The 27,624-nt window shown below is 37.5% G+C and overlaps 1 protein-coding gene across 2 annotated transcripts in view; it reads right to left on the bottom strand.

Annotated features, from left to right (window-relative positions):
• Positions 1 to 27,624, bottom strand: part of SEC23A (SEC23 homolog A, COPII coat complex component) — a 67,480-nt gene that overhangs the window by 3,266 nt on the left and 36,590 nt on the right. For both annotated transcript variants that reach the window (XM_058540684.1, XM_058540683.1), the window contains exons 13-19: positions 27,066 to 27,172; positions 21,833 to 21,986; positions 15,549 to 15,626; positions 13,168 to 13,329; positions 11,147 to 11,233; positions 9,164 to 9,319; positions 6,593 to 6,658 (exon numbers count right to left, since the gene is read on the bottom strand). In XM_058540684.1, the coding sequence (XP_058396667.1) occupies positions 6,593 to 6,658; positions 9,164 to 9,319; positions 11,147 to 11,233; positions 13,168 to 13,329; positions 15,549 to 15,626; positions 21,833 to 21,986; positions 27,066 to 27,172 (810 nt within the window). The remainder of the gene's footprint in view (positions 1 to 6,592; positions 6,659 to 9,163; positions 9,320 to 11,146; positions 11,234 to 13,167; positions 13,330 to 15,548; positions 15,627 to 21,832; positions 21,987 to 27,065; positions 27,173 to 27,624) is intronic.

Raw genomic sequence — 27,624 nt, 5'->3', positions numbered from 1 at the left:
TTCCTTACACATTCACAGTTAACACAGAGAAGCAAAGGTCTCAAAAATGTGACAAACTGGGGCCGGCCCGGTGGCGTAGCAGTTAACTGCGTGCGCTCCGCTGCCGCGGCCCAGGGTTCGGATCCTGGGCGTGCACCGACGCACCACTTGTCAAGCCATGCTGTGGCGGCGTCCCATATAAAGTGGAGGAAGATGGGCATGGATGTTAGCCCAGGGCCAGTCTCCCTCAGCAAAAGAGGAGGATTGGCAGATGTTAGCTCAGGGCTGATCTTCCTCACAAAAAAAAAAAAATGTGACAAACTAATAACCTAGTAGTTCTTGCTTTTTTTCTTCCTGTAACTATTCCTGATTTTTTTTTCATTTTACACATTTTTCACCTCAATTCACCCAATCCTAGATCTATTTCTCCTAATCAAGACAAAATATATATGGATTTTAATTTATATACTGCAGAGATCTCATTTGAAATTACAAATACTAAAGCTCAATTCAATCTTATCAAAAATTTGTAGTTGATTGATCTCAATTTTTCAACTGTACCCTTTTTCTCTTTAAAACATATGCAGGATTAGGCAGAAGAGTCAGAGTTCTCTATCACTCAGTATCTGAAGCTACAGCAAGAAGCCCCGGCCCTAGCACAGAGCAGTGCTGCAGTGGTGCCCTCTGCAGGCCATCCACGGATAACACATCACCAGGAACCTGACTGCCAACAGGAAGAAAACTAAGGCATTAGATTCCATAATTTTTAGTAAAATGCTTGGCTACCAAGTTAACTCCCTAAATTGCAACCATCAATTTAGCTTAATGATTAAAAATTCAGATTCTGGAGTAGACTGGCCTAGGTTCAAATCTGGACCCTGTCACAGTTTACCATGTGATCTTGGGTAAGTTACTTCCTCTTCTGAAAAACTGGGTTAATAGTACCCACCTCATAGGAGTGTTTTAATAATTAAATAGGAATGCATAAAAAGCTTAGCAGGGTGACCAAAACATAGTACGGATTCAGTTTATTAGTTATTAAGATTATCTACGAAAATATTAACATAATTTCTCTTACAAAAATCATAGGTCAAGAAAGAACTTGGGGCTCTTGTCTGTGCCTCTAATGCCCCTACTTCCAGGCAGTAATAATTAAACTTCAAAGTTTAAAATAGGATTTTTTCTCTATTTGAAATATCTGTAGGGAGAGACTTTTTGTCCATTGATAACAAGGAAAACTAACAGCTAACATTTACCAAGTATTACTGTGCACATCAAGCATGTATTATTAAACTCTCTAATAGACAAGGACGCGAAGGCCAAGAGAAGTCAAGTAACTTGCAGGGTCTGCATTTTCAATCACCAACCCAGAAAGATGCCTCTCCATATTCAACAACTCAACAAGGTCTTCACTGGATAAGCCTACCAACTACACCTCCAGACTGCAATTTAAGCCCAGAAAAACGAGGAACAAGTCATTATTTCCAGGAACTAAACCACACTATTTTAATGCAGAAATTCAGCCATAAAGAGATACGTTTTATCTGGGGTGCCTCCTGTGGGCTCACAGAATTTTGTCAATGGAATTACATGAAGGGCAACAGTCTGCTGGAGGGGAGGAACAGCCACCTCCTGTAGAAAAGGATTTGCTTCCTCCCCTCACACACCCTCGTCCACCAGAGCCCTGCCTCCAGGTGTTGCTTCTTGACACTGAGAACTTCAGCTTTTCTTACACTCAGCCAGCTTCACCCCTGTTACTCCCCGGGTCCCTCAGGCCATCTGACACCTGGCCCTGACAAATACTATCTTCAAGTCTCCTTTAACCTCCCCTTCTCCATAGTGACTAATTGCCATTTCCATGAACTTTATTTATTGGTGCTACTTTTCTATCTTCTTGCAATTTTGTTCTTTTCTTACCTAAGTCTAAATTTCTCTTAAGTTGTGGCATCCAGAACTAAAACCACTACTCAGTTGATAGAGTTAAGTATAAGGGAAAGGCTGATTCATGGTACATTCTGTACCATTCTGTACTCCCACATCAGAGGACTATACTTGGCTTTTTGTCCCCTCAGCAAGTGGAAGAGGGTGGGGTGATATTGAGGATGTACATGTATATGCATTACACGGGCATAAATTCTTTCTCTCACATATGCTACATACCCTTTCCACACCTTCTAAGATGAAGCCCCTTTCCTTGCTATAAAAACCTCCTCACCTCTCAGGACTTGTACACCTTGGATTCAATTTATTTATCTATAATACGAAACCTCCTTAACTCCTAACCACCTCTACAGACCTCCCACATACTCTAAGCTCTGTTCTCTTGTCCACATCTGTTATATTCAATATATGTTCTGTTTAAGGTACTGTGGAAACAAAAATGCGAAGAACACAGTTCTTGCCCTCAAGTAATTTATAGTCTAACAAGAGAAATAAGTGCCATCAGAAATGGCTGAAAAGAGGGGATGAAGGAGCAGAAATATTATACATATCCAGTCATGCAATCATAAGAAAGGTTTCATGGAGTGAGTGAACTTTGAACTCAGCCTTGAGGGATGCCTCCAAGAGGTGACAAAGTCACAGAGATGGCAACGTGCTCAGTGTATTCAAAGTTGAGCAAGAAGTTCCGCTTGGCTAAAAAGACTAAATAGTAGCTAAAAGTAGAAAAAGTTATTTGAATCATACCATAAGGGACCCTCAACAGCAATATAAAGAGTTTTCATGTAATTCAATAGGGGCTTTTAAGGATTTCTCGGCAGTGCTCTGAATTAAAACTGCTTTAGGGAGACCAGTCTGGCCAGTGCCAAAATGCAGGACAAGGCTGAAGCCCTGAGACCAGTTAGCAAGTAATTCCAACCATCCATGTGAATGATAACCAGGGCTCGACCTCGCTTAGTGACAGGGAAGGGGGGAGTGGACAGGGAAACAGATCAAACCATTGGTGAATAAATAAGGGCAGAAGGGATGCAATGCAAATCACTCAAGTTCCAAGGCCTGGGAGCTGAGAGCACGGCGAGGGCCTCCGTAAGAATAGGCAAGTCAGGAAGAACAAGATAGGGCAAGAGAGTTACGTTCAAGTTGGGGCACGCTGCTTATGAAACGTCTATACGAAACTCAAGTGATGTGCAGCAGGCAGTTACAGAAATCCCAGTCTGGTTCGATGTGACGCCAAACCAAAGATGGAGATTTGCAAGCCAGCCTCAGATGAAAGTTGAAGCCGTAGGAGTGGATGCAATCACCCAGAGAAACTGAATGTACAGAAATCAGGGCAAAATTTCGAGGCACCTCTCTAATCAAAGGGAAGGGGCCTTAATCCCAATTATTGTTTCATTTATGTTCTACTCGCCTGGCCCCCCAAATCAGCTGTTTAACATTGCTCTAAATTATTCTACTTCTTTGAATGTGTGCATCTCTTATCTCCAGTCCTCAATTACCCCAAAGTCTTTCATCTCTGATGCAATGCCTGAACTACAAAGCATGGTCAAAGAACATTATGGAAGCATGCTCTGGAAATTGTTAGTAAATAAAACGGGCCCTCACCACTGCTGTAAAAGCTTTTTATTCATCCTCTCTTCGCTTCTTATATTCCTTATAGCTGTTTTGAACCTTTTCTATTTTCTAGTCTTTAACTGCAGCATTTCTCACTCTCAGCAAACAATCTTCTATTACTGAAAAGAAACAGGCAATTATCCAATGTGAGCTTTCTCTCCACCTCAAAATCCCTCTCTGTCTTCAGCCTTCTTCTCACCCTTTGCTTGTATAGAAAGAAATGTCCTGCCTCCTTACCAACACTTGACTCTCAAACACTATACCAACACACTATATACCACAGTGCTTGTGAACACACTGTTTCCTTTTGAGGATCTTAAACTTCTATAAGCTGTTCTTTTGTGTCTCCCCCATATTAGCACCTTACACTTGGTCTACAAATAAGTTCTGTGTCCTTACCCTAATAACAATCATCCTTCTATCCTACTCTTCAAACTCAGGTTATTTTTGCAAAAAAATCATTTATACTTACAATCTCCATTTCTTTACCACCTGCTAATTCCCCACAATCTATCTTCTATTCACCACTATATTAAAAACTGCTTACCAAAGGCCACAAATGTCCTCCAAGTCATCACATCCATCCACCTTGTTTCAGTCTTCATCCTCTTTCAAGTGTCTGTAGCACCTCAGTGTGTGTTACCCCATCTTCTTCCTTCTAGAAAGTTCTCCCTCACCTATTGTGACATGGCATTCTTTTCATTTTCCTTCCACTTCTCTACTTCTTTATAAAATATCCCTACCACTTGTACTTCCTCAAGGTTTCAGCTCACCCCTCTTTTGCCTCTCTACTCTCTTCTGCACCAGCATCCACTGTGATGACTATAAGTGTCACCTTTGTACATCAACCTTCCCTTCCCTGCCCCGATTACCAAACTCAAATTTCCAATAGCCTGCTCAACATGGACATCTAGATGGTGTCTAAAATCAAACATTTCCTCTCTGCCCTCCCACTTACTGGCACACACTCTCCTGGTTACCCAAGTTCAAAACCCCAAATTACCTTGTCCTCCCTTAACTATTTATTTATTTATTTATTTATTTTATTTTATTTTTTTGGTGTGGAAGATCAGCCCTGAGCTAACAATCTGTGCCCATCTTCCTCTATTTTGTATCTGGGATTCCGCCACAGCATGGCTTGATGAGCAATGCATAGGTCCGCGCCCAGGATCTGAACCTGTGAACCCTGTGCCGCTGAAGCAAAGCACATGAATTTAACCACTACTCCACTGGGCAAGCCCCTTACCTATTTATTTTTTAAAAATTAAAACCTAGAGAAAAGTTGAGAGAGAAGTACAATAAAAGACACATGCTCTATACCTAAATTACTGAGTAACATTTTGTCATATTTACTTTATGTTTCTATATATTTATCTTTCTCTTTTTCTTCTCATTGTTGAATCATTTCTGCAAGTTGAAGACATCATGCCATTTTACCCCCAAACACTTCAGGATAGATCTCCTAAGCTCAAGCACAATCTCCTACACAACCACAACACTACTATCACACTCAAGAAATCTGATAACATTGTACTATCTGACAAAGTCCATATTCACATTTTATAAACATCCCAATTATGTTCTCTATGGCTGTTCTCTCCCTGTAATCCAGGATCCAATAAGAACTCAGATTTTGTGTATAGCTCTCTTGCTCTGGAGTAACTTGTACTTTCCTGCAACTTCTAACCAAGTCATACTGAGTCTCCTTTCTTTGTGTGTGTATGAGGAAGATCAGCCCTGAGCTAACACCTGATGTCAATCCTCCTCTTTTTGCTGAGGAAGATTGGCCCTGAGCTAACATCTGCCAATCCTCCTCTTTCTGCTGAGGAAGATTGGCCCTGGGCTAACATCCATGCCCATCTTCCTCTACTTTATATGGGACGCCGCCACAGCATGGCTTGATGAGTGGTGCGTCAGTGCGTGCCCGAGATCCGAAACTTCGAACCCCGGGCTGCCGAAGCAGAACGTGCGCATTTAACCACTACGCCACCAGGCTGCCCCCCTGAGTCTACTTTTGAAATATCACCCAAATCTATTCCTTTTCACTGTCCTGCCTTCACTCCCCCTCACTTGGATTACTTCAATAGATACAGTTTCAACTACAGGCTGCTCCCAATTAATCTTAAGATTCAACTATATTATCTAAGACATAAATTCACCCCTCTGTCCAAAAACCTTCAATAACATTCCATTACTTACCAAACAAAGACTCAGCTCCTCAGTCTTCAATAGGGCATTTAGGACCCTCCACAATCTGGCTGCACAATGCATTTCCAGTTTTACATTCTACTATTCATCCCTACATGTACTCTGTCCCTTAGCCCATACTATCCTCTACCTAGAATTCCCTCCCTCATGTAATTTCCTCTTATTGAAATAATAACCATTCTAAAAGGAAATGTCCCTTTTCTGAGCTCTTTTCTGATCACACACCATCTCCTGCTGCCCCCATGTGACCTCTTCCCCTCTTCCTCTTCTAACCTCTGTAAAACTTGACATCTTTCTAAAAGCACATGTTCCATTCTGCTTTGTATTTTAAATACTTAGAAACGTATCTTATCTCTAATCCTAGACTACAAGTTCTTCAAAAGCAGGATGATCGTTGTGTACTCTAGTACCAATATAGAGTCCTGCACATTGTACACTCAATAATTGCTGATAGGACTTCTAACAAATTAAAATATATTAATAATGATTTCCAGGCCTCCAGCCTCTCCTGCTCAACTACAATCCCTGACCTCTTCTGGCTTATCGTGACCTTTTGTGATTCATGGTCTAGCATTAAGCTTAAATCATCACTTCCTATCTTATACATTTTATTGCTTTTTTCTCAAGGGTGTGGGGCTACATATGAAACATGAAAGGGTTCTGTCTATTTGATATGATTGCTTTTTTATTTCCTATCGTGCCACCAAATACTAATTCTATTTTCTACCCTTATTTTTTCATTATTTTTCCAACAGAAATTGTTATCAAATGCATAGGAAAAAATGCAGCTCTCACTAAAACAACAAACTACAAATACACAAAGAAATAATTTCCAAGATCTACTATTTACACTTACCTGTCCCCAGGCATACATATTATTATGAGTCTGCGAAGGGTTCACTTTTGAAAGCAGGAAACGGGCCTTAAAAGCAAAGAAGAAATAATATTACCCATCAAAAACAGATTTAGTCAACATAAGCTGAACAAATACATTATGCCACCTATTTATTTATTTTTTTTTTTGTGAGGAAGATTAGCCCTGAGCTAACATCCATGCTAATCCTCCTCCTTTTGCTGAGGAAGACCCGCTCTGAGCTAACATCTATTGCCAATCCTCCTCCTTTTTTTCCCCAAAGCCTCAGCAGACAGTTGTATGTCGTAGTTGCACAACCTTCTAGCTGCTGTATGTGGGACGCGGCCTCAGCACAGCCGGAGAAGTGGTGCGTCGGTGTGCGCCTGGGATCTGAACCCAGGCGGCCAGTAGCGGAACGCGGGCACTTAACCACTAAGTCACGGGGCCGGCCCTATGCCAGGTAAAATCAACTTTATTTAATATGTTTTGGTAAAATTAATTTTATTAAAATGTAACTTCTTAAAAAATAAAGGAAATTTTGAAATACTTAGGCCATTATATATTATAAATAAATAATAAACGCACCCTCTTCTCTGCAATTCATACATTCATAACATTAATAACAAATAATAATTTGTTGAGCCCAAAACTCAGCACATAAAAATTATGTGTACAACAGGGACGGCCCCATGCGCACGTACAACAGTTAAGTGCGCACGTTCCGCTGCTGGTGGCCCGGGTTCAGATCCCGGGGCACACTGACGCACTGATTGTCAGGCCATGCTGTGGCGGCGTCTCACACAAAGTGGAGGAAGATAGGCATGGATGTTAGCTCAAGGCCAGTCTTCCTCGGCAAAAAGAGGAGGATTGGCATGGATGTTAGCTCAAGGCTGATCTTCCTCACAAAAAAAAAAAAAAAAAAAAATTACGTGTACAACAATTATGATAAGGTTAATGTGAAATTTAAACACTTGGTCTGAAACATCATCAGGTTTGAAGTTCAAAAAAATGATAAAAATAAAAATCAGGAAAACCTATATATTCTGTTACTTTAAACAATGACTCTCGAACCGTTTTAAACTATAGGCTATTCTATGACACAACTTACCCAACATTCTACCCATCTATCCACTACACCTTATCATCATGAAAATAATAACCAGAATAAAAAAGGAAAATAGCACTACACATGGTGAGAAATCAATGAGAGAACCAGTCATAAATTCTTATTTCATATTGGAATAACACAGGTAGTCACATCTTCTGAAATTTAGTGCCCCACAAAATCTTTTCTACTCTGTAAGTAAACAGTTTAACACAAAAGCACTGGCTCTCGAGTCAGAACATCTGGATTCAAATCCCAGCTCCTCATTTACTGTTTCCTTGGACACAAGTAACCTAAGTCTCAGTTTTATTATCTAAAACGGAGATAACAATAGGACTATTATGAGGATCAAATGAGATAAGGTATGGAAAGTGCTATCAGCTTTGCAAATTCTCAATACATGGTAGCTCTTATTATAAATATAGTAAAACGCTAATAATAATTGCCATCATTTCCGAATAACAGTTACTGATATTTACTATCTACTACTGTGTAATACTGTGCCAGGCACACGGGATACAGCAACAAACAAAGCACGGTCCCTGCCTTTAAGGAGCAAGTGAAACAAATTTATAACAATTTATAATTAATTTATTTTAACTCTAATATGAATTACGAGAGAGAAGCAAAAAGTGTTTTAAGAGTGTATGTTAAGGAGTCCTAATGTAGACTTCTGAAACACCCAAAAGGGCCACGTGTGTATATATACATGTATCTTATTTAATTTTCATAATTCTAAAAACCACAAAGCCTTTTATAATACCATAATGGTATCCTATTGCATGACATTTTCTAGAAAGCTGGAATAATATAATGAGGAAAACAAAAAATTATGTTACGGGCCGGCCCCGTGGCTTAGCGGTTAAGTGTGCGCGTTCCGCTGCTGGCGGCCCAGGTTCGGATCCCGGGCGCGCACCGACGCACTGCTTCTCCGGCCATGCTGAGGCCGTGTCCCACATACAGCAACTAGAAGGATGTGCAGCTATGACATACAACTATCTACTGGGGCTTTGCGGGGAAAATAAATAAATAAAATCTTTAAAAAAAAAAAAAATTATGTTACTACAAACTTCAAATTACTAGACTTTATCAGTAAATAAACAGCTTTAAGAAAAAGTACACTAAATTATGTCCCAAGCTGTTCATGTCTTCTTCCTCAACTGAAGCTGGCTTACCACCTTAACACCGTCTTGGCTCTGTTATTAGAGCTGGACTGAAGGCAGAAAACGGGAGAAACTGCCAGCTTCAGGCAACTAGTCAATAATCTTATTGCTCTGCTCTTAAGGCTAACACAAAAAACAAGCACATCTTCCCTAGATACCTTCTCCTGCCCATCTCCTTCCTTCTTCACTTGCCTGGTGAAGCAGACTATTCAAATTAAAGTCAGAGGGCCAGCAGGAACAACTCACTGCAAAACTAGTAACAAACACGCGCACACACTCACACACACACACACTACCAGTCCTCACCTGGCTGCCCCCATGTTCAGTGTCGATGTATCTCGGCATTGGAAACCTGGAGTGAAGAATCTCCTGTGCGTCATCCACTGGGGCTTGCAGAAGGTGGCGGAAATTTTCATATTCTGGCATGTCCTGGTATCCTGACTTCCGCCACTGTGCTATGGTCTAATTTTAAAACAATTAAAGGAATTATTATTTTTAACTTCTTGCCTATCCAAAAATTTTAGGAGAAGATTTTTATCAAAGTCAATAATCTTCAGAAAATAAGAAAATTACAGAATATTATTCCATTTATCTCAAATTTTTAAGTTAATACTAATTTTGGTATTCTTGAGTAAAAAGATACAAAACTAGGATATTTCTTCTCCTTTAAAAGTCAAAATAAAAAATAATTAAGCTAGAAAATTTTTAAAACACTATGCTTATTAAATTAATGTTAGCTAAAAGCTATCTACCTAAGCTTATGATAAATGAGGGGAATTTTTGTTACAGAAGGTTTCCCAGAGACTTCAAAATTAACGACCTACTATTATGACGTCTTTACCAATGGAGTTACATTCTGGAAGATATGTAAACACAAAAACTTTAATAATAATATCAATAATATTATAAAGATAATATACCTATAGAAGAACATCTCAATCAATTCTTTTATTAAGGTAAAAGGCTCCAAAAACCATGTAATTAAATCATCAAAAATCTAAACCTGGCTTGGTTTCTAAGTTAACTGAATCAGTCAGCTTATACTCTATCTCACTTTTTATCTCTGCATTTAATAGAGGAACAGTCATCTGCACTTCTGATTTCTCCTTTAAGCACATTAATAAGCTATCTGAAGGAAAAAATTACCAAAAAAAAAAAAAAAAGCAAAAAAACTAGCTCTGTCATATTATAGGCATTACTCTTTTTTTTTTTTTTTAATTTTATTTATTTTTTCCCCCAAAGCCCCAGTAAATAGTTGTATGTCATAGCTGCACTTCCTTCTAGTTGTTGTATGTAGGACACAGCCTCAGCATGGCCGGAGAAGCAGTGCGTCGGTGCACACCCGGGATCCGGACCCGGGTCGCCAGCAGTGGAGCGCGCACACTTAACCACTAAGCCACGGGGCCGGTCCAGTATAGGCATTACTCTTAACAAGTAAAGGACATTGGTAACTGGTATCAATTAAAAATAATAATCAATAAATCTTTTAAAAGTCCTGGATAAAATACTTAAAAGAATATTTTGAGGAATGCCTTTATTATTAGTAGTGCAAATCTAAAATCATTTACAATTAAAACAATTGGGAAAATAAATCTGCAAAGTTACCAGAATACTAGACTATAAGCTTGAGTGTGGGGCTGTGAATAAAGAACCTCTGCACCTTTCACAGCACCCAGAGTTCGGTGCTTTTTCATACATGTTGGCTGAATGAATAAACGCAGGAATGAACCAAGTTCTGCTAAACACCTGGATTAAAGCTTAACGGCAATCAAATCTTCTTTTTCAATCATTTACCATACCAACAGAGTGAAGTTACAAATTTTAATTTACTTAGGCTTTAAATGAGTTTTCAAGATCACATGGAATATTTTTTTAAAATACTTCAAGTTGAATACCTTTAAAATGATTACAGGAAATAATGAAAAGGAAACCCTGGCCACTGACAAAGGCTGACTCTTCCCCTCTCAATGACTTCAGGTAAAACCCAAAAGTATGATATGCCAACGTACATCAAGCCTGTTACTTTCACAACACTATGCTTTGTGTAAAATCCATGTGCCCAATCGAGTGTGGACAAACGGACTAAATAACCACAGGTGAGTCAATTGCGATTGAAGTCTAAAAACCTGTAGTAGGAAGAATCACATTTTATACATATTTCATAAAAATGGAAATAAAAGTTTATCACAGAGGAAACACTAGCCATGTAGCAAAAGGGGAAAAAGTTTCCATGATTAAAAAGATTTTATTGCACCAACATGCATAGCTTTAAATGCTACGGAATCTTACCTCACCATGATAAATCAAAATTTGGAAGAATGTGTCCATGAGCAGAATGCGATCTGCAAGAATGCTGCTGCTATCAAGAAGAACCGGCTAACGTGAAGAAGAAAATAAGAAAAGAGGAAGAAAGCAAAATAATTACTTGAAGACACAAAATAGATCTTTCCAGAATCTATTAATTTGAATCTTTTAAGTTTTAAATTTATATCATATTACTTAAATCCTCTTGCTATTATGAATTCTCACAGTATATTTTAATTTTCTGAGAAATCTCTAAACTGAGGTAACAATTGAAAAATAGAGTCAAGAGAAAATCAGGGATGACTCCTAAGCCTGATGGTGACACCACTGAGTGAGAAGGGAAAGGCTTGGGACAGGGCAAATTTGGAGCAGATGGAAAAATAGGGAATATGAAATGAAAGAGAATGCCTGAACTAATGACATAAATTTGTGCATCACACGCATGAAGATGGTAATTAAAGCTACAGGATTAGACTGCATCACCTGGAGAGAGGGAAGACAGAGGTGCAGCCAGAGCCTGAGCCCTGGAGCGTGCCAGCACTTGGCAATCTGAAAGGGAGAAGCCAGCAAAGGAGACTGAGAAGGAAGAGACAGGGAGTAGGAGGACAAGCAGTAGGTACTGCAGGTGTCAGAGAAGCCTAGGGAACAGGTTTTCAAGGAGAGGCCTCACTAGGTAAATAGTGTTGAGAATTCTGGCAAGATGTAGGATGCTGGTGGCCCTGATAAGAGTTGTTTCCCTATAACATCGGGGACAAGAGTCTGACTGGTATAGGCTGAGATGAGAATGCGAGATGAGAAAGTACAGACAACAAGTAACTTTTGAGTTTAGCTGTGAACAGGACCAGAGAAATGGGGTGGCAATTAGAGAAAAACGTGAGGTCGAGGGGTTTTTTGTTTGTTTTAACATGAGTGCTGTTAAGAGTTCTATGTTAATGAGAATGATCCAGAGGGAGAAAGAGTGATGATGCAGGAAAGAAAGAGGATTCTCCAAAATCGAAGCCTTAAGAAAAAGAAGCGAATGGGATTCATAGGTTAAACGGAAAGGTTGGAACTTGAGGGGAGCAGGCACTAGCGATGGTGAGAGTCCAATTTTCTTCTAAACACTATTCTACATTTTCCAGATGTCTACAATTTACATATATTACTCTGAAATAACAAAAAAAAATTATTTCTAAAACTTTCTTTCCTGATTCAAAGAACTACAAGACCAAATATATAGCTAGACCAACATATTAAAAAAATATATTTTCCAGAAAAGTAAAAACTGAGACAAATTACTAAAAAAAATTGTAGTAACAAAATGAAACATTTTACCCACTATTTTTTACACAATAGTGATTAAAGGCATCATGAGGGATCATTAGTCAATAGATATTATATCTCTTTATATTGACCTTTCCTAAAGTATTATTTTCAAATATAGTCATTACATACTTTTAAGTGGTAAAACAGGCAATTTTAACTCAGAATGGAAAAACTGTTTATTTGATAATAGGTTAAAATAAGTGGGACAGTGTGCTAGAAGTCTAAATGGATGACTTTATCCCTTTTCTAAGTATACGTCTTTATAATCAACTGGATTTTATGTTCAAAAACGACTAGAGGAAAATGAGATTATATTAAAGCAAGAGGCTTTGTTCAAACACTACACTCTGGAATAAGCTACAGGTTCTAGAATCATCATCACCTCTGGACACTATTAAAGACATAAGAATCATAAGCCCTAGAGGATTTGATCAACCAAATGTCTGGACAAAATTATCTTAAAAGTTTTTTTCCCTCATTGTTTTATTATTATTTTTAATAATTTCCTAATATGCCTAGCATGGTATCTAGCATACAGTAAGCACTCAAATATTTTTAAGTGAATATATGAATAATTTAACTATTCTCGAATTAAATTCTTATATTTAGCAACTATATTTCAAGAAAAACTTAGTTGTTTTAACTTTTTTGATGGCACACATCACAGTAACAAAATGCATTTTTTTTCCTGCCCCTCTTACCTCTGGGGGCCCACTAAAAGAATATGCATACAGAATAGGCTGAATCATGATGAGAGACTGGGTCAGATCTTGACGCATAAAATGGTGACGATAATATGAACTCTCATCAGGACTATTGTTAAAAACTTGCAAGAAAGGAGATCTTCTTAAATGAAACATAAACTACAAGATAAAACATATAAGACAGATTTCATTGATTTAATATTTCAATGATATCACAAAAGTTTACTATTATAAAAGCATTTGATTACAACTATTAATAAGATAAACAAGTTATAATAACATTCTAAATTGTATTTCTCAGAAAGAATCTTATTCATGATAGTTATCAGTTACTTGAAAATGTAATTCAACAACAATAAAAAAATTAAAGTAAAAGAGGTGACTCAAAAGGAACACAAGAATGGCTCAGATCTAAGTTATTCAGAGGCTGATCCAGGTAGCACATCATCAGCATTCTCTGTTTTTATTCCTCATCTCCCTGGCCACATTTCTAGGCTTTATTACTACTCATTACCACCACCAAAAGATTGTTTAGAGAACATAAAAATAGGTTAACAGATTTTCTACTTTTTGTATAGCTCCCAAAAATTGCACTGGGAAGGGTCTGCATTGGTTTTTTTAAAAAGGACTTATACCCCCTTGTTTCTTAATATTTAAGGTCTTCCCTATCTCTAAGAAACATTCTCTAGACTTTGTTTCATTACTTCTTTCTCCTGTCACTTTCTCCTCTTCCACCCACTCCTCATCCGAAAGATCAAAAAGGGGGAGAGTTAGGCCTGAAGGGAAGACAGCTCTCCTGTCCTTTGACGACTACAGTCAACAGGATCAGCTCCAAGGACTCCCGTTTGCCTTTCAGTCACTTCTCTCAACTTCCCTCAGCCCTCGGTGTCACGTGCCTACAAGCCTACATGTTGCTCCTGCCTGGGACTCGCTCCACAGCTCTCACCCAACACACACCACTCACTCCAACTCTCATTCCTTTACTTTTTTCAGTGATTCATAATATACTACTTCAGCCTCTCCTGTTTATTCACGGGAAGGTGCAATTGGTAAATTTTGGGGTAAATATTTTGGAGATGAAGACCTCCCTTAAATTTAGTCTATGTCATCCTTTAGATTACTAGACTTCGAAAACCCAAAGAAAACAGCATTTCTGGGTCCTCTGCTCTTTATTTCCAGTAGAGGAGAAAAGATGGGATGCCTAGATCTCTCAGAATCTAAAAGCCTAAAGAAGGTTTGGAGTAGGGAGAGAAGAGAAAGAAAGAAGTGTGGAGAATGTAGTCAAATAGGCTAGCGCCTTCATTCCCTTTCCCATTAGTTTCTCCTATGCAGATGAGGCCTGAGAATTCCCAAAACAGAAAGGGTTTTGCCTGCCTTACGACAAGGAGACTCCACCTTTGCCTAGTTCTCCAAATCCTCACCAGAGTAAGTTTACGAACTCTCCTTCTATAAACATGGAGTTTCTAGATTACAGAGCCATAAAAGATTTTACAAAAAAAAAAAAAAAAGAGTAGCTGTGAAAAGAAAGTTGAAGCCTTAAAGTTTTCGTGGGCAAAAATCAGAATTTCCACGTCTCAATATTAATCATTCTTCCAGTCTGAGCTAAAATGCTATCTCTTCTATAAAGACGTATCAAACCATCCATTTGGAAGGATTCCTTTAAGTTTCCTTCAAATATTGTCCATCTCTCATAGCATTTCTTACCTTCTGCTCTCTCTTGTTTATGTCTATGTCAGATCTCACCCTTAAAACTGAAAGCTCCTTGAAACTGGGATCCATGTCAGTCATCCTTATGCCCCTAAAGTTCCTTGCACATAGTACTTAGCTGAATAAATGTTATCTTTGTTATTCATTATATAAACATCCTAGACTTCTTAAAACATCTATCAAAATAACACATAGAGGGATAGATTTCACTGCCCAAGTGAAAAAGGTTCTGCAAGATAAATCAAATTAGCTTCTTTTCTATTTATCTAGCATGTCCCCATAAAACTGTTCTCATGCTGTAAGACTAGCTGATTGGCGAAATTACTTCAGATGAAGTTCTTCTGGTAGCACTGCAATTAGATCCCTTAAATCAGATGGAAAGCCAACCCACCCTACACCTAAATCTACTCCACCACAGTAGGGTTCCAGTGTAAATTTCTATTCATCACAAAGAAATGACTATTTGCAAGGCCAACATAAAAATACTATATACTTTTCACCAATTACTCACAGCACAATATTAATTTCTTAGCTATTCCAAAACTTACCTACCCAAAGGAATAACTCAATACAATAGGCTCTCTAAGATGAGTAATAAAAGATAACTAACAGGAAAAGTGAGACCCGATGGTATTATCAACACAAAGAACAGAGACCTTTTATCTACTCACCTGTGGATAAAGGGAGAAAGTTTCCGAAAATCTGAAGGAACTTGGATCATCTTTGTGATACTCTCCAAATTTCTGACACTAAATAAAATACAACGTGTTAGCAATATATTTCCTATCATGGAGCTAAAACTGTTGCCTATACATATTCTATTTTTAAAAAGTTATTATCTTTAGGAGACAAATACTTGATATAGGATAAAATTAGAATATTACTTATAGACTTACCAAGAAACTGATTAGAACCAAAGAAATACAACTGAATTTCAGAAACTAATAATACATTGCTCCAATACAATAACAACTCATCTTAAAATGTCTGGATTTTTTTTAAACTGAGTGTCTCTGATAGCTCTTCAATAAAGACCAAAAGAGCTCAACACGTCTTCTAAGACCCTACCTAAGAAAAGACAACAGCCAACTGACAGAAAGATGCACCATCCAAATATCACAGTAGCTACAAAAGCAAGTTGCTAGTATAAAATGTGGCACGCTAGAAACAATACGAAAAAGGAAGAACTGAGGAAAAGAAAATCAGAGACCAACAGGCAGACTGGTGAACAAAGAAACACAAAGGCAGAAATTAGAAGGCAAGAAGGAAAGGCAAGGAAGTCAGCCCTCCATGATAATGTGACCAAAGGCATCTAAACAACTGAGATGGTCGCATGAGAAAGTGCTTAGCACAGTGACTGACACTAAGCACTCAGGAAATGGTAGCTGCTTCTCCTGGTTCTTGAGCAACGTCTCTGCCCTGAAAAGTTTTCACAGTACTTATGCAACTACTCTATTTCCTGGCAATGTTTATCATAGTAGTTGTATGTTATCAAGGGCAAAAACAACAAGCAAAAAATAACAAAGGGTTCACTGCTACAAGTAGTGCAGGACTCTTGCTGCCTGGAATGTTCAACTGTATCATTTATGTATTTATCTGTGCCTTATAGGGAACATAAAAAGGTATAATTGGTTTGATCATATGTGTTGCTTCCAGTAAAAATAACTTCAGAATCACAGTTATCCAAAGAATAGAAACACTATAGTTGCAGAGCTAATCCTCAGAAAACAGATCTTGGTAATCTGGGAATAAGAGTCTGGCCATCTTCAATGCCCCCTAATAATACCTCGCTGATCAAATTTACAGGTTAAGATAATACCTCACTGTCCTGTATGATAGCACTAACTACACGTGGCAATTTAAATTAATTAAAAGTAAATAAAAATCCAGTTCCTCAGTTGCACTAGCCATATTTCAAGTGCTCAACAGCCACATGTGCGTAGCAGTTCCATAATGGACAGTGCAGATTATAGGACATTTCCAGACATTTCCACCACTGCAGAAATTTCTCCTGGACAGTGCTGATCTAGAATATCAAATACACTGAAAACGTTTTGTGAAAAAGCCAGTGTGTCACACATTATTCAGAACTATCAATCACATTATACTAAATATACACATTTTAAATTGTGCCCAGAAATCTGTTAAAAATAAAGCGTTAGGCAAATCTGATATTATGGTTAATGAAGGTAACAAGAAGATTGCTGACTTTTATGCTTGGGTAACTGGAGATGTCCAAAAGCCTAATTTCCAGAGTGGGACATATCTGATACTTACGTCCTCAATTTTTGCTTTTACTGTGAACTTTGTTTCCACATCATTAAATACCCTATTACTTCATTTTTGATGGCTGACTAGCACTCCACTATACTGACATATATACACCATAACTGTCTTAACCAACCCCTCATTATTAGCATTTACATTTGTCCTGTTAGATCTTTAGGATAAATTCTTAGAGGTAGAATTTTTGAGTAAAAGGTAGTTTTTAAGCTTTTGATATATGTCACCAACTGCCTTCTATCTATAAGGTTACACAGATGTTTATAAAGGTTGTACAGATTCATGCACCAAACCTACCAGCTCTGAAGCTGTCCATTTCCCTGAATACTAACCAACTCTAAGTATTATCTGTTTTCTAATTCTTACTAGTTTGACAGATAAAAATTGTTGTCCTGTTCTATTTTGCAACTTTGTAAGATTGACAACTTTTTCATAGGTTTACTGGTCACTTGCATTCCTTCTTTTGCTAATTCCTTGTTCATGATCTTTGCTCATTTTTTTGCCCAAATCTTACTGATTTGTAAGAGCTCTTATATATGAAAATGTTCACATTCTGTCATACACATAACAAACGTTGGCATTAAATTCTAACAGTATTTTTACCACAAAGATTTTTTGCTTCATTTTAATGTAATAAAATCAAATTTTAATATTTTTCTTTAATGGCTTCTGCTTTTGCTTTCATGTTAAAAAATCCTTCTGCATCTAAAGGTTAAATATATATTAACCTATTTTTTATATAGTCTATACCATAGATAATAATATAAAATTTTCATAATGTATATACATAAATTTCTAACCTTTGGGTTACTTCTTAAAAAAAATCTTTGAACACTTATCAAATGACCTAGTATTAATTAATTAATCATGAAGAGGAGTAGTCTTTATTTACAACCCAACGAAAACACTAATGCAAATGAGAAAAAAGACTGAAGCACAAAGGAGGTATATCAAAGATCCACTGTTTGAGTTCTTCAGAAGTAGTACAATTGGGCAGATAAAGCAACAGTAATACAGTTTTCTTGAGGAAAATAACAACACTTGCAAGAGGCCTAGTCCAGTCTTTAATTCAGTCACTATTTATGCATCATGGCAGCCATCGAAAAGGGCCCTAAGGGTCAAAGCCTAACCTCTATAAGAAAATGGTCATGACAAAAGCAGTCATCTTTAAAAACAGCACAACTAAAGAGCTTGGTCCCACTTGGTGTAGAAAGAAAAAACCTGGCTAGGGTCAAATTTGCAAGGAAAGCCCCAAGAGTCTTAAACAAGAGAGATTTCCCGGGCCGAGCCTAATCAGATGAAGTGTTTATCCATCGTGGCTAGCAGCACAGCTAAAGGGAGGATACAATTAGCAGTTAGTGAGTAAATCAAAGGTCAAAGATGAAAAAAAAATCAAATATCACCTTTAAGTTGTAAGAGGATGTCATTCAAGAGAAAAGATCAGGAGTCAAAAAAGTAAGGAACAGATCCATGAAGCTGCACACAAGATGGACCCAAACAAGAGACTGAGAATGGAGGCAGCCAATTGTGGGTGGATACCAGTATCTTAAGTGATTCTCCCCAAGCGGAGCAAGGGCTTATATTAAAGGTATCAAAGGCAAACGTGGTACCAGCACCAATTTAACCACACAATGCCTATTATCTACACAACAGTTTTTAAAAAGATGTTTATTTTCTTGGGCCGGCCCGGTGGCGAGGTGGTGAAGTGCGTGCGCTCCACTGCAGCGGCCCGGGGTTCACAGGTTCGGATCCTGGGCGCGCACCGACGCACCGTTTGTCAAGCCATGCTGTGGCGGCGTCCCATATAAAGTAGAGGAAGATGGGCACGGATGTTAGCCCAGAGCCAATCTTCCTCAGCAAAAGGAGGAGGATTGGCATCGGATGTTAGCTCAGGGCTGATCTTCCTCACAAAAAAATAAAAAACATTTTTAAAAAGATGTTTATTTTTAATTAAAATTACTCTGAGTCATCAAAAAAAGAGAAAACAATTATATTCACTATGCCAAATTGAGGCAAAAAAGTTTGTTAATATAATTTTATAGGTTTTTCATTAGGACAAAACTTAGAAAAGTGTAATACCTAAAAGGTATTGACCCGTTCTCTATTTGTGTTGCTATCATTGTTACAGCTGAAAATTCAGCAGTGCAGAATCAGTACCAAAAATGAGGCTACACTATATTAGCTACTCAGAATAGCTTCTGTAACTAAGGTTCATTTGTCATCACCTAAAGCTTCACTTCAATTGTACACTAATTTGATTCAACCAATTAAAGAACAGAATGTAACAGATCACAACCTCACCACTTTTACTATACATGAAGGGTTCTCAGTCACTAGGGGTTCTATAAGAGACTGTGATTTTTAAAAAATTGTTTTTTGACCTTTGCACACCATACAACGCCAGCCACAGGGATGGACAGTTTCCAAGTTATCCTGTTTGCAATTTCCTCAGTCCCATGTGGCAGTCTGCAGTCGGACTACGTTCATTTGGATAACTCCATTCTCAGTTTTCAACATAGAACAAGGAAGACCACGGATAACCAGGGAAAACTGTTGTGCACAGAAAATCATCTGACATCAGCTTCTCCTTCCCAAAGTACCTCCACCAAGCCCCTCTGACACACAGTGGCCAGCTGACTTATGGGAACAGACAAGCTATGCGGCCGTGAGAGAAGATCAGAGTACAGTGCCCGTGGTGCCGTGACCTGGCCGTCCTCCAGCCTCAACAGCATGCTGCTGCTGTACATGCTGCAAACCGCAGAATGTGTAGACAAGACTTGAATTATATTGCAAGGTTTTGTAATTTTGTACTTTTTTTGCAACTGTCTCATTTAGTTATCTACAAGGCCATTCTGCATCATATTTTATTAGTGTTTGTGTTTCACAAGCATGTCAAGTGATATGGCAATTTTTGAAGGTGAGGTGTGAGATAGGAGAGAAAGATTCTAGACATAAACCTACAGCGAATTCTGAAGAATTACAATCTTCAGAGTCATTTCACTACACTCATGCACCTAAGGACACAGAAAAAGTCCATCTTTACGAAAGCTACTTATCAGTGTATTTTACATGGGCTGATAACCCAAGCAGTACTATTCAATTTTGTGTCACATGTGATAACCTAGAAATGCAGTAACAGCTCCAGCAAAATGAAAAAAGCACTTCACTACAAATCACAGCCATCTGACAAATAAATGCTGATTACTTCAAACAGCTTTTAGAATCTCAAAACAAAGCATTTGTCAAAACAAAGTCACATTCAGTGAAAGGCTCAGGAAGCAAGCTATTTCAGAGCCCAACTTATTACCCAGAAAAGGATAATTACAGTTGGTGAGAACCTAATAATACCAACATGTAAAATTACAATAAGTAAAATGCTAGGACAAGATGATGTAGTCTGAGTAACTAAAAAGGTTCCATTTAACAACAATATAATAAGGACTGCACTGATGACGTGTCACATGATGCTGAAGAGGTTTGTGTAATTAGCTGAAAATAACAGCTTCTCTATTCAGGTTGATGAGTCAGCAGATTTCACCAATGTTGTGTCAAACTGCTAAATGATAATGAAAGTCAAGAAGACTTTTCTGCTGCCCTAAACAAGCAAAGGTCAAAATATATTTAATGTTTTCACTTCTATCTGGAAACAAAAGGCCCATCTTGGAGCAACTATGCTGGCACTTCTACTGATGGGGTCCAACCAATGGCAGACTCTATGAGAGGTTTTATGTCTCTTGTTAAAAGCAGACATGCTGATGTTGTCATAACACTGCTTTCTTCACAGAAAGGCACTAGTGAAAAAACACTCTTGGAGATGAAATGAAAAAATGTTCTGGATGATGCTAGAAAAATGGCTAACTTTATTAAACAGAGACTAGTTCACTCAAGAATATTTTAAAAACTACACAAAAGTCTAGACAAAGAGCACAAAAACCTCCTGTTACAAAGAGAAATCCACTAGCTTAGCAAAGAGAGTTCTCAACAGGGCATCTGAGCTGAAGGGTGAACTGAAGACGTACTTTCAAGGTAATAACACACTAGTTGACCAAGTAAAAACAAAGCATTAAGAGCAGAACTTAATTAAGCACTCTAAGCTACAATTTAAGTAAGTAATGGGTTCCTGACATGTTAAAAACCCAAGTAAATCATCATTATCAATAACTTTACCAACACAAACTTTGGTAATCCAGATCCAGATAATCAAGACTCGTCTATATTTTTGTATGTTAGTATGTATAATTTTAATATCCCAATTAATTTGTCTTAAAAATTTCCATTAAAATGAAAATAGAAAACTAAAACCATAGCAATGAAGAAAAATACGCAAAAAAGCAGTAAAAACGGTTACAGTAATTTAGGATTAAATTTAGAACTAATTTGATACTAGCCCCCCCAAAAAAAAGAAAAATAATAGGTTACAATAATTGTCACTCTTTCATTTTAAGGAAAAAAAGCATTTTAGTTTACTGGAAAAGATAAATGAATTCTACTGTTCATTACTACGCCTTTCTCAGCAACTTGCATAGGAGTCCCTCATATAGTCTTTCAGTCACGCTGTTAAAGTACTGCTAAGTACTACACTGCTAGGTACTGTGAAAGAGGTTATCAGCAACAAATATTTACTAGAAATAAAAGCATAGGGATTTAGAAAACCACGATGTTTACTTCTTACCAGTCGGATGAGCTGTCTGTCTAGCCATCTAAGCACATCTGGCCCTTCCTCTGTTTCGGCTCTGTAGATCGCCAGCCGGGCCATAAGAATGGCAGCTGCCTCCTGGTCAAAAGATGCAGCAATGTTCTGGATTTGAGTTTGAGCATCTGCCCAGCTAAAGACAAGAAGGAAGCACAGAAACGCTACTGAATTATAACAGTCACAGTATCACAGCTGGCTATCGCACAGATTTACATGAAAAAGATACAAGGGCCGGCCCGGTGGCATAGCGGTTAAGTTTGCACACTCCGCTTCAGTGGCCCGGGGTTCGTTGGTTCAGATCCTGGGCACAGACCTACACACCACTCATCAAGCCATGAGGAGGCGGCGTCCCACATAAAGAATGAGAAGGACCTACAACTAGGCTATACAACTATGTACTGGGCTTTGGGGGAGAAAAAAGGAAAAAAAAAGCAGAAGATTGGCAACAGATGTTAGCTCAGGGCCAATCTTTCTCAAAAATAATTAATTAATTAATTAAAAAGATACAGAAAATTACTTCAATATTTAAAAATTCTACTATTACCTAGAAAAATGAGCACTTTTTAAAAAAAGATCATGGGCCGGCCCCGTGGCTTAGCGGTTAAGTGCACGCGCTCCGCTGCTGGCGGCCCGGGTTTGGACTCTGGGCGCGCACCAATGCACCGCTTCTCTGGCCATGCTGAAACCGCGTCCCACATACAGCAACTAGAAGGATGTGCAGCTATGACATACAACTATCTACTGGGGCTTTGGGGGAAAAAAATAATTAATTAAAAAAAAAAAATCATTAATAGCCGTTTCAGTATAGCATTCGTTACTTCTCAGAAAAATAATATCCAAACCTAATAAAATCCTCTAAAGTAACTATAAAGGTAGATCTCCAAACGCATTCCTCAAAACATTAAGACTTCTACAAGTAAAAAGAATAGCATACATGTGTGTGTGCATGTGCACACAGATACACAAGTTTCTGTATCAGACTTTAAAAACTTATTTCTTTAATTTTGTAAAAGCAGAAATATGGAAATACAAAAATAAAGATTTTCTCCCAGCCCAAGTAATTCTCATTTACTAAACTGGAAAATAAATATCAGACTTTTTTTTCTAATTGGTCTTTAATTCAATTATCAGTGATAATTAAAATTATTATGTATTTTTTCTCTCCATGTCAATGCACTGACTAAAACCAATCAAAAGTTAATAAGTGAAAATTTTAGTCTAAGGATTTAATTTGATATTACGTATAAAATAGCAGTAACTCATTAAATCCACATGTTCTATAAATCCAATCCACTCAAACTGATCCCAGGTAGACTCAGCAACAGTTTTTACTTATTTGTTTAATATTTCATAGCCAGAGTTTTGTAATACTCCAGCTGATCCTCGTTCTAAAGTACCTCACTTTAAGCAAGTCTCGCAATAGTTGTAGACTTCTGGAAAAGCTAGACCACTTTTACATGACTCAAAGATGTAACAAGTGACTCAGCCATAAAAAAAGACAAAATCTTCCCATTTGCAACAACATGGATGGTCCTGGAGGGTATTATGTTAAGTGAAATAGTCCAGACAGAGAAAGATAAACTGTATGACCTCTCTCATATGTGGAAGATAAACTAACACACAGACAGAGAGAACAGTTCAGTGGTCACCAGGGGGAAGGGAGGTGCGGGGTGGGCACAAGGGGTGAAGGGGCACATTTATATGGTGACTGACAATAATAATGTACAACTGGAATCTCACAATGTTATAAACTATCACGACATCAATTAAAAAAAAGAAAAAAAAAAAAAGATGTAGGAAGTGATTCCCAGGGAACTCAGGCAGTAATGTGCAAAATTCTTCTCCCTTCTTCCTCTATTTTTAATTTTTTCCAAATAGACAAAAAAATTTTTAATATTTTCCAGATGACTGACAACTGTGAATCATCTTAGTCTAGTGAAACAGCAAGAGGCAGAAAAGAATGAGAATGGGTAAAAGAATAAGGACTGGTAATTTTGAAAGTTATTTTTTAATGCAATTTAAACAGGAATTATACTAATAGTTATTTTCTAATTTTTTAATTAAAAAAATCAAATAACTAAAAACAAAATAGTTTAAATCAGTATTTTCCCAACTTGGATGACCACGATACCCACCTGTTTCAAACTGAAACATAAAGTGACATTTTTCTTCTGAAAATACGATGGTTCAGTAGTGAACATACATTAGCAAGTAAGCATGTGCAAATTTATTAATTAAAACTTAGCCATAAATTAAAAATTATGCTCTTAAAGTCAAGTTTAAAGGGCTTGCTCACATTGCAAAACCTGCCTTCTGCATTTCCAATAACCTCTCCCTCACTGTGGTTCTTACAACTAGTCTCGAACCAAACTTTCCGGATCAAAGTTATTTTCCATATGAAAAATAGGGTAATTCTGACTTGCCTCTCAGGACCCTGAGTCCTTTATTTTCACATGGCTTATTGGCTTAACATATACACTTGCCTAGGCCCCTAAAATCATATTCTTCATAAATAAAGAAAGAAATAAGCCCTGACTACCGAAAATGGTCAGGATATGTTAATTAAAAAGACGGGTGCTTTGGTGAGACACAATGATATAAAATGGCACCATAATACACATAATATACCTCTACAAATAGTCTCATAAATTCTGTGCAAACAGATTGAAAATATATAAACCCAAAAAATTTCTCACAAGAAAGCTCCCTTTCTCTTGAAAGATTAACTTTTTAAACTTTCCACTTTAAGAATATTTAAACATAAAAGCTATGAGTAGAATAAATTTCTATATACCCATCACCTAGATTTATTGACTGTTAGCATTTTAACATACTTGTTTTATCATTCTCTTTTCCTTCATACACACTTTTTCTTTTGCCAAACTTTTCAAGAGTAAGTTACAGATATTACGACTCTCTCCCGTAAATACTTCAGTGTATATCTCCGAAGATCAAGAAAATTCTCTCATATTCTTACACAGCCCCAAGTAATTATCAAATTCATGAAATTAAACACTGACATAATATTATCCTATATATAGACCATATTCAAATTCCCCCAATTGTCTTAACAATGTCCTCTATAGCAAAATTTTTCCTGACATAGCATTTTATCCAGGATCACATATTGGCTTTAGTTGTAATGTCTCTGAGGTCTCCTTTAATCTGGACTGATTACTAGCTTTCTTTGCCTTGCAAGACATTTTTGAAGAGTCTAAGCCAGTGGCTTTGTAAAATATCCCCAATCTGGAATGTCCCGCTGTTTCCTTAAGTGAACGTTCTGAATGTCCACTTTAAGTAGCGTGCCTGTGTGTGTCTGTGTGTGTTGAGGGAGCATAAATCAATTGATGTTTGCCAAGAATCAATTGCTTCCAAGTTCCCGATCTGAAATCTGAACAAATCTAAGTGAATGCTCAGTTGGTATATTTTTTTAAATGAATAATGTATTCCCTTGACATTGGTCCAGGATTTGAAGTCAAAGCAAGCTAACAGAGCAGAACAACACATCTCTCTACATACAACCCTCTGCTAAGTGATAGACCATCCAACACAACATTCAGTTCAAACGTCAGGCTCCTGCCTATCACTCACCAAAACAGTCTCATGGTTTTCAGGAGTGAAGCTAGAGCTTAAATACAGTTCACTAAAAAGAGAGAGAGAGCTACAGATGTCTGCAGTGGCCATTTTCTAGGCCATGCCTAAATCAGGTAAGTTTATACTAATCAACACTTTCCCTACCCAGACAGTCAAGTCCATGACAAACAGAAATGGACAAAGAGCCTGTTCACTTCTAGACTCACCTCATTTAAGAATCCTTTCCTAACTTCAACCCAACATTACCTGCCCTTTGCATTATGCACCCCAAATACTTACATACAGAAGGGTATCAAAGTAGCCGAGAAATAATTTATTCTTACTAAAACAGAGGTGCTAAGTTCAGTTCAACTTGCCCTCTCCACAAATGCTGTGCAAAAACACACGACCACACACATGCCTTATTCAGAGACTCCATCATATAGACAGGAACAAGAAAAGACTTCTGTTCTGCCTAAGTATTCCCTTTTGGAAACTGTAACTACATCAACAAATGCAGGACATGACTATGTTACACAAAATAATACCCTATAACACTAAGTCTCTGTTAAGACACTTGACCTTTTGCGGTCTCAACCGGTGCTAGTCAAAGTGTGGTATGCGAACCCAGTGCCAGTTCACCGTGAGCTAAGTACAGAAACTGAGAAGAAATGCTCAGAAACTTCTGAGGGATTTAACAAAATAATTTTATGTCTGACGAATCTAACAATAAAAATAGGAACTTGTATTTTGAATGGTTTTTTAAAATTTCATTTTCCTAGTAATTCATTCTTATTATATTTAATAAAAGTATTAGTCTCTGGGCCGGCCTCGTGGCTAGTGCGCGTGCTCTGCTGCTGGCGGCCCGGGTTCAGATCCCAGGTGTGCACCGATACACCGCTTCTCCAGCCATGCTGAGGCTGCGTCCCACGTACAGCAACTAGAAGGACATGCAGCTATGACATACAACTATCTACTGGGGCTTTGGGGGGAAATAAATAAATAAATAAAATTATAAAAAAAATAAAAGTATTAGTCTCCAAAGGATTTGGGGGAGGGGGAAACAAATGGCCCTTCAACACAGATAGTCTGAGGACTGGTCTTCTCACACGCAGCAGACCAAGTATATTCAAGTCTTTTGCATTCCACATCCTCCCCCTAAAAGTATCTAGTCCACAAAGCAGATACTGAATAACAGTTTGGTAAATGAACTAAATAACTAGTAACACTTGAAAAAATACATAATGATAAAAGTAGCTAAGATCTTTATCATCAATTGAAAAGTATTGCTATTAATTGTTGTGCTCTATTATTATTATATATGTATATATAATGGATCATATATATATTATTATTGCCTATTACAGGTAACGTTTACTAGTTTTTCTTCTCAGGGGAATAAGGTAAATAAAAAAATATTTTGAAGAATGTGTTTTAGGAGTAGTTTTTTTTTAATTGCTTTACCATTTTTAACAATGAATATTTTAGAAAATAAGCTGTGTTAGAAATAAATAAAATGATATTAGTCATACATGTTCATTTTCTAGTCATGAATGTCACTCAAAATAGGAACCCAGTGTGGGAGCACGACCCAGAAGAGTCTGACACGTAAATTAACTCTCTAACAAATACAACTTACTTCCTGGCGATGGTGGTCACTCGGATACGTCTCTGTCCACTTGAATGCTGATACTGAGTCACAAACTGGATTGCACCACGCCCTCCTTGAGGAATTGGAGCATTATGCTGTGTAAAAATAAAAGAGTAAAAACTAAGCAAAATTTATCACATTGTTGTCATGTAGACATTGACTGGCTCTCTTAGCACTAAAAAAATTTATTCTAAAAGTGATCAGAAGGATGCTTGATTCCAGTGTATACAAAGCAGTTGTGATTTGCCACATAAAAGAGAAGTGGATTTGGGAAAGGGGTAAAAATAAGAGGAGTAAATCAATTTCACGTAATATATAATTCAGAGGGACATGAAAGAAGAAAATGAACAGAGAAGTGTAAAGAAATTAACAGATAAGGAAAGGCCGAGACAATTTTACCTAATGGTACTTGGATAACTTTTAGGAAGATAATCACATGATGAATAGATGACCAATAGATGACCATTAACGAGAAGAGACCAATAGTAATATAAAATAATGACCCTCAGAAAGAAATAGCAAGTGGTCATAGGGAAACTTTCTTCAT

This window comes from Diceros bicornis, chromosome 5 (genome assembly GCF_020826845.1).
Source record: "Diceros bicornis minor isolate mBicDic1 chromosome 5, mDicBic1.mat.cur, whole genome shotgun sequence".
Classification (NCBI taxonomy): Eukaryota; Metazoa; Chordata; class Mammalia; order Perissodactyla; family Rhinocerotidae; genus Diceros; species Diceros bicornis.
The sequence above is the reverse complement of the archived record's forward strand: the minus strand, read 5'-3'. Positions and strand labels throughout refer to the sequence as shown.